General features: G+C 32.3%; 1 protein-coding gene across 1 annotated transcript; it reads left to right on the forward strand.

Annotated features, from left to right (window-relative positions):
• Positions 1 to 6572: 6572 nt before the first annotated feature.
• On the forward strand, positions 6573 to 8442 carry LOC107371897 (cytochrome P450 4V2-like). Its single transcript, XM_015940047.2, has 2 exons — positions 6573 to 7425; positions 7697 to 8442. Exons 1-2 carry the CDS (start codon positions 6696 to 6698, stop codon positions 8245 to 8247), a joined length of 1281 nt encoding a protein of 426 aa, XP_015795533.2. The 5' UTR covers positions 6573 to 6695; the 3' UTR covers positions 8248 to 8442.
• The last annotated feature ends 400 nt before the right edge of the window (positions 8443 to 8842 follow it).

Raw genomic sequence — 8842 nt, forward strand, 5'->3', positions numbered from 1 at the left:
AAAATAAAATGAATATTATAATAATCTATACATCTATACATACAATATATAAAGTCAAAGCATCAAATTTTTGCGTCAAGATTGTGGTCGAAATGAGCGGGTTCTAAGAAAAAAATTACTCAGCGTGAAAGCCCTAATTCAACTACAACGACGAAAAATAGGAAACCTGTCCTCAGAATCTCATGACCTCTGAGAAATTCATGAAAATAGAGACTGGGGGAAAAAATGTAGAATCCGTATTCAATAACATTGAGAGAGGGGAAAAAACTTTTTGTTATTTAGGTTGATGGTTGATTGTTGGACCAGGATTTTTTGTAAAACTTTGTCATTTGAGTAAAGAGGAAAGAGGAGACCGACTTTTTTCACCTTTTTTTTACCGTCTTTTGCCCGTATTGTCCACCATATTGTCCACCACTCAATCCAATACATGGACAATACCGTGAAAAGACGGTTAGCATGGGTGGTTAAAAGAAATTTACGATCAGTCATGATCGTGTCTCAGCTTGTAATAATATAAGATTAAACAACAATTTGATAAATATCTCAATAGAGTAAGAATTGAAATGCTGCGCTCAAGTAATTAATCTCTTCTTGGACACCTTCAAGATCAATTATTGGTTTACCATCATTTGCTGAAGGCTGAAGATGCTTTTCAAGCAATAAATCGAGAAATGCTTTTCTTTCACAGGTAATTTCCTTGTAATAACAACCGCTATCAACATTATTAACATTATTATTAGCATCATAATTACAAGAATCTTTCGCATCGGCATTTTTTGGTTCTCTCGTTGATTTATCCTTCAATTGAATCAACTTTGAATGAATAATTGAATTGGTAAAGTGCTCGAAAAAAATAAGCTTTACTATGGACTAAAGAGTTTGACAAACCTGTTTAACAAAGATTTTTATGGATCATTCTTTGAATCTAACTCTAGCCTAATGGTCATGTCCAAAGATAAAACGTTTAAAACAAGATCACCTTTTCGACCAGTATTGTTAGTGAATCCTTACTCCTGGTTCACCCAAAGCCTTTGTTTTAACCCGTTTAAGTCGGACAAAATATGGTATATAAAGGGCCAAAATTTTCAATGAAAATCATTCTCAACTTTCATCTTGACAAGTCAACATTGTTTTTGTATTCACTAGTCTTTCGACTCTAGTCTCTTTGACCTTTCCTCAATCAATCATCTAACTTTGATCGTTACTTTTGTGAAAATGAAGTTCATCTATTTATTGTGCATATCATTCATCATCTTCAGCTATGTTAGCGCTAACGATGACGATTATGATGATACTGAAGAAGAAGACAAATCCGATCATCGTGGATATGACCAATCGACCACTCCAGTTTATAAGCCAACAAAACTGCCATTTCGTCGCCTAAAAATACCTCCAACAGACGCTGCTGAAGTTCCATACGTTGCTGAAGTTCCTTACGTTGCTCCACACAAAGATAAGTCATACAAAGTTATTGAAAAAGATGTGATTGAGCCAGTTGCTGTTTTCAAGCAAAAGAAGGTGAAAAAACATAAAACCACGACAACCACAGCAACCCCGACAACAGTACCCGCCTTTTTATACAAACGAGTCAAATCGCCCAGGAAAGTTTACCACGTAAAGAAGGTGAAGAAATCAAAGGATAAGCAATGTATTTTCATATTCAAAGTATATGCTCATTAATTATCCGAATCTGGTCCAAACTCAAATTTATAACAAGAAATTTATTTGTACAATTGTAACCAAACTATTCATTGACTTTCCAAATGTATTCAAATCAAATAAACTGCAATAAAATTATTTATAAATTGTATAAAATTTTGTTTATTCAATCGCGATTGAATATTAGTGTTCGTTAGTTTAATTTTTCTAAATTGTTTTTTCGTTCACCTTCTCATCTCGTGTATTTCACGGCCATGGTTTCCTAAAATTGAATGGAATCTATTCTAAAGTTGATTAATATTTATTTAATTCTGCTTTGAAAAGTCGTGATTATTCAAACAAATGGAGAATGGTATTTCTCTGCATGTTTTAAAATCCCATTGAGTTTGACATCAGAACCAATATTTCATGCTAATGATTGAAGTGGATTTGAAAAACTGAAAGTATCGAAATCGCTATCACCATATTGCTTGATTTGGTAAAAGTGAACTGATGGACTGGCTTCGGTTAGTTTCCATGAACCAGGTTTTCATACTTAACGTGATTATCACAATATTTAGTCTTCCTTGACCAGCAAACTTGAGCCAGTTTGGTGCCTAGCTTCCCTTACCAGGCTATCTGATGCTTATCATTATACGATCGATTGCCGTAAAACCAAAAACAAAAGTAAAAGATAAATCGAGATAACTTCGAGTAAAAGAGAGAGAGAGAGAAAAGTGTTTATGTTCTTGTGATGAGCTAATTATCATGAAAGCACAGGCTATCAGCACTGTCTTTGACACAGTTATTCCAAGCCATTTAGATGCAATCAGCATGCCAATGAAAATATACTCAAAAGGATTCATAAATAATTCCCTCCTCCTTAGGAAATCGAAAGAATTAATTGCTCAGTAGAAATGAACTAATTTTATGCTTTGTGCTTCCAACGAAAAATTTTTTGTATAACTGTCAAGTTAATCTTTTTACAATTCTGTACAATCGTGTTAAATCACAGTTAGGTGTTAAAAAACTTAACGAACATCTAGTATTGAATAACAATATAATAGTCATCTGAAACCTTGTTTTGGTACTTTTTCAATGGTTTATATTTAACCCAATTCGAGGCTTACCAGAAACTCATTATTTTGTATTACCATCGTTTTATTCATTCCTTGACTAACTGTGCTTTTATCTGACCAAATTTGGAATACCAATCGATTTACATTTTTCGCAAACTGTCCAACAATTTGTATTAGACTTTATGAATTTTCGATGTGGAGTTCAACTCATCTAATGTTTACATCTTCGAGTCACTTCCTTACAACCATCTACATCGTTCAAGGCACTTTTGTAGCTTTAATCACTATTATATTGTACAAAATAATCAAATATCTTATATTTTTGAGCAAATTCAAAGGTCTACCTCAAGAGAAGACCAACTTTATCTTTGGTGATCTGCACCAGTTTGTAATGCGTTCATCTTGGAAAACCTTTTCACCATTCATCTCAAAATCAGCAATAAAAAGTAAATCAAGTAAGTAGACTTTCGATCGATAAAGGTTAGCGCAAAAGTAAAGAATTGCAATTTTTACAAATTTTAGCTTCGAAATGAAAACATCACTCGACGATCATGATTTAGTTTCATTGCCTATTTTTGTAGATTAGTTACATTCGATTTCAATCTTTTTTCTAGCTTACACTATTTGATATTCACGAATCAGTTCACAAACTGGCAATTAACTGGTTAATAAAGAAATCTTAACTTTATTTTTCTCAAAAATGTAGCTCCACTTAGAGATACGACCGAATACTTCATTTCTCGTAGGAAACGAGCCAAAAGTGGCATTGGTGTTTTATGGCTTGGATGGTATCCAGTCGTCTGGTGTCTTGACCACAAAACTGCTCAGGCAAGTTATCGATAATAAAAGCACTTATAAACATTGAAAATTGGAGCTATTAATATCATGATATCAATGATGATCAGTATTTGAGGTTACTTTTGTTGTTTGCTTGTTGATCAACAAATCAGTCGTGTGTCAACTGATTCTGCATTTTGTATAAACGAGCGTTTTGCAAACATTATCAAACCATTTATCAACCTACAGCAAAGTGAAACTTGCAGGCACTTCTCTTTTCACCCTCAGGCTGATTGAATGAAGAGTTATGAGAACGAGTTTACTAGCAATAAGCCAAAAACCTTTATATAATCTCTATCATGATTCAGATAAACAAGTCACAAATTTTTCTGCCCATCAACCATCGTCTTACCATGAATTTCATCAACACATACAATCAGTAATCAATCTAAACCCTTTCAAGATGGTTAATTTGTTATAACTTGTTGCATTTACAGTGGACAGTGTTTGATGTTTTGTGTTAAAAGGATTTGTTTGTTCGTTAACAAGTTGATTAAAAGTACAATTTCAATACTTAAAGACTTTCTCACCTCTAAAGCCACTTAATAATTGATTGATACGACTGTATATTGACAAATTAGTAGCTTTCACCATCGAATCTGCGAAATCGAATAAATAATGATCAATTTAGTTCTTATAAATCGTTAAGATTGTATCAAAAGACATTTGTCTTTGTGGATAGTGTTGATTGCACTCAAAGTGTGAGAAGTGACCGTTAACAGAACCATTCATCATAAATATCATTCATTCCAACAGTTGAGTCCAGAAGAAACACATTTTACTTTTCATTAGCTGTTAAATTGCACATCAAGACACATTAACAAATTGCAATATTTAGCTATAAATTAGAGTTCCCTAAAATATCCAAACCAACAATAAAAAAGTCCCAAGAAATCCTACTTGAGTGCAACCCAAACCCAAAAGGATACTTTACTTAAACTCATTAATACTCACTATTCATACTCATATTTAGTTAGTTTTGACCAGTTCGGCATAATCTCACTAAACTATTAAAAGGACAAGAATCACAGATCAGAATAACAATAAATCTAAACTCTTTAAGTTAGATATTTTGACATGGTTTGATCCTCTGAATCGTCTATTTTTGGGCTACAATGGTTTTAAATGACAAAACTGATTGAAAGCAATAGCAAAAGCAGTTTAAAATGTTAAGTATTCACTGATTCAAAGCTTTAATGGGCAAAGTAAACCATCTTAATTGCAAGTTAAACTTGAATTACGCTTAATATGAATTGAGTTAATTTTGAAAAGAAATGGTCTTTAAAAGGAAATGGCAGTTGAAGCAATTTAAGACTGAAAACAAATGCGAAAATTTGATATCAAAGACATCATAACTTTAATAGATTCGCGATACAATCAGATATTAAGATATTAATATAATATTGAATGATCTCAAATTGCAACTTTGTTTGATTTCTTGAAAACTGTCACTTCAGTAGTTATCTTGATCAATCAAATTTGCAATTTTAAAATTAACATTTAATCAAATTGATCAACGTTCATATTTGCTATTTAACCTCCAAAATGAATTCAATACAATTACAATCCTTAACTTATTGCTTTCAATTAACAAGTTAACCATTTGTTGATAGCAATAAGTGTGCCAATTGATTAATCAAGAATGCATCTTTTCAATCGTTGCTCGTGGCTCTTGTTATTCACTTGTTTCGTCAATTATCACACAGAATTTTCTGATTGTGTCGATGATTGAACTGAGAAAGAATTCAATTATTTATTTAATCGCCAGGCTTGATGCCGTTTTCACCTTCATTACGTTAAATTTATCGCTAGTAATTGAGCGATTTGTCAAATTCATTATTTGCTGCAATAAAAAACTCAAGGGTTAAGTAACTTGCTCTGACAGGGTTAGCAGATTTTATCATCTCAAATCTAATTAATGTTCTGTTCAAATTGGTGATTACTTTGCAGTTCCTGCATCATTATTGAATCTTTCATTTACATTATCGTAAATTATCAACATGATCTCAGGCTTAATTTAAAATTGTTATCTAAATTAGTATTTTCAATGTCTTTTCCTTTCCATTTAATTGCTTTTATTCTAATTTATCTTTAGATTTTGCTTAAATATTCAATTTAAATGGTTATTAATTGTCCTTACAGACTCAGTTTTGCTGTTATAACATTGTCACTGTCATTGTGATTCAGTACAAACTGAGAAGAAGCATGAAAATGCATAAAATTTCAGATTAATCATTTTGGGTTGAGTTGCCAAAACTTAAATTAACTTAACTATATCAAGTGCGATTGCCATTTGCATAATAATTTAAATAGAATCTGAAAAACTTTGACTTTCGCGATGGTTCAACGAGTTAAGATCATTCAAGATCACATAAAGTTAAAAGTTACTAAAGTTAGCATTCTTTTGCTTATGTTGACAGATTGATTTGTAAAGGTAAATGATGATTGAAACAGATATTGATGTGTTACAAGGATATTCGTTATTAAAGGAATAAGGTCAGATTTTCTCTGGTATTCAGTCATCTTGTATTGTAGGCCATTGTAGAGTCTAATGATTGATCCATGCTTGTCGATGTAGATGCTATCATTTGCAAGACATCGATGCTCAAAGTTTTAAAGCCAATGGACAAAATCAAGAGAACCATTGATGAATTGAAGATAATGTTCGATTCTCGATGTGCACTAAAAGTTTCTATCTGAATAATGAATAATAAGTTACTAATCGTTTCTGTTATCATTTTACAATAGAGTACATTAGATGTGCTAAGTTTTGTTAGTAATTGCTAGCCGATTGTTGGTGAAATAGCGGTTTAAATGATCTACAGAATGCAATTGATGCTGTTCTTTGTCTACTCTCTAATATGCCAGAGAGATGCATCATTTTGAAGGCAAGCCTTACACGCACTGCTTGATAAATCATGATATTCCGAAAAGTTTTATGCTCGATTTACTTTATGGTTGAAAGTGTTCGTGATTTTGCTATTGTAGCTTTTTCAATGCACTAAACTACGGGAATAAAATGCTTATTTCACTCTTTTATTTGTATCCTTAAAATATGTTTTTTATTTAAACTTTTAGGTAATTTTATCCAGTCGTCATCACATTAATAAAGGACTTTTTTACAAAATTATTGCTCCTTTTATGAAAGATGGACTGATCACATCTAAAGGTGACAAATGGCGAAATCGTAGGCGTTTAATTGGTCCTGCTTTCAACACAACGATTATATCCCAATTCATTCCGTTGATGATCAACAATGCTTCAGTGTTGGTTAAATCGTTTAGAGAAGCGAGCTCATCCTCCAAAAGACCTGTTAATATTGTTGATTACATTCACTTAACTTCAATGGACATAATTTGCAAAACGGCAATGGGAATATCACCTGAAGCTCAAAGCAAACCAAGTTCTTTAGTTGTTCAAGCTGTAACTTGGATGACAAAAGAGTTAGCTCATCGTATTTACAATCCATTTCTTTGGGTTGATTTGATATTCGTAAAGTCACCAATGGGTCGAAGTTTTCAAAGACATTTGCAAAATTTCGAGCACTTTACTCATTCAATTATTCATTCAAAGCTGAAGCATTTGAGAGATAAATCAACAATAGATCTAAAAAAGGCCGATCAGACAGATTCTTGTAATTGTGACGTTAATAATAATGTTAAAAATGTTGATGAAAGTTGTTATTACACAAAAATAACTGGTGAAAGGAAAGCATTTCTCGATTTATTACTTGAAAAGCATCTTCAGCCTGCAGCAAATGATGGTCAACCAATAATTGATCTTGAAGGTGTCCAAGAAGAGATTAATACTTTTCTGTTTGCTGGTTATGAGACAACTGGAACTGCAATTATGTGGATCATTTATTTATTAGGTAATTAAGCTAATGATTTCTAATGAAACAAGTAATTTGAACAGAAACACGAAGAGTAAACGAATCATCGTCGAATGTGTCGACTAAAGAAGATTGTTCGCTCATCAAAGAGTCCGAAGTTTCGCTCTTTCTGGTTCATGCTTTGCTTTTTTGTCTTTCGACTAAACCGAATTGAATTTAATGTTTACTTTAGCGGAGCATTTCAATTCTCACACTATTGAGATGTTTTGCCAAATTGTTGTCTAATCTTATATTATCCATTTTTTTCTAGGTCTGCACACGGAGGTACAAGACAAGATTTATGCTGAGATAAATTCAATTTTAGGTGACAATATAGATGATTTAAGTTACAATCAAATACAAAAATTTAATTACTTGGATCAGTGTATTAAAGAAGGATTACGTTTGTTTCCACCAGTACCGATGATTGCTCGTGAACTGGATCAAGAGGTTATCCTGGATGGATTCAAGATTCCCAAAGGAGCTTCAGTAGCAATAATGATTTACTCAATTCATCGAGATCCAATAATCTATCCTGATCCAGATTCGTTCAATCCTGGTCGATTTGATTCAGATCACATATCTTCGATACCAGCTTATGCATATATCCCTTTCAGTGCTGGTCCAAGAGTTTGCATTGGTCAACGATTTGCTTTGATTGAAATGAAAATCATTTTAATTCAAATTATCAAAAATTTTCGTCTCATTTCAACGAAACCATTCAATCAAATTCCATATGAGTTTGAAGTTACAATTAGGCCGAAAGTGCCTCTCGATGTTAATTTCATTCCTCGAAACAGTAATTGTGATGATGTATTGTAAGACCACCACTCAAATAGTTAACAGTTTATTCGAGTGCAATTCATTGATTGAACATTTTAACAACTGTAGAGAAACCATAAAAACCCAAATTACCAAATGTTTTTTTCGAGTTTGAAGAACTATTTATTGCAATTTTTTTTATTATTCAACTGTATAAGTTTATATTGGTTATTAAATGTGATATTTATTATTTAATCTAATTGCTGGCCAAAAGCTCATCGAGAAGACTTCTGGTTTCCAACATTTTATATAAGTCAAATACACTGCAAACACTTTTGGTTTTCGAGTTAAGCAAATCAAAGATACTAAGTGGATGCTGCTATTTCGTATTCTTTGAGAGCTTTGCTTTTGAAAGATATTGCTTATATAAGAACTGATGTATTCAAGATGAAATTGAGGAACACGAAGAAAAAATTCCCAAGAAGCTGTAGTTTATATTTATGGTATTCTCGATGAGAAAAGAAACAGAGCAAAGTCAAAGAAAGTTTCCCCATTGACATATGAAAGCAATGCTGGTTCATTTGAGACAGTTTTATTAATATTAGTCATTCGATCAGCGAAATGATTAAACATGTTTTGCTTTTTTGAAATTATT

This window comes from Tetranychus urticae, chromosome 1 (genome assembly GCF_039701765.1).
Source record: "Tetranychus urticae isolate SD_2017Ah chromosome 1, NJAU_TeUrti_SD_1.0, whole genome shotgun sequence".
Classification (NCBI taxonomy): Eukaryota; Metazoa; Arthropoda; class Arachnida; order Trombidiformes; family Tetranychidae; genus Tetranychus; species Tetranychus urticae.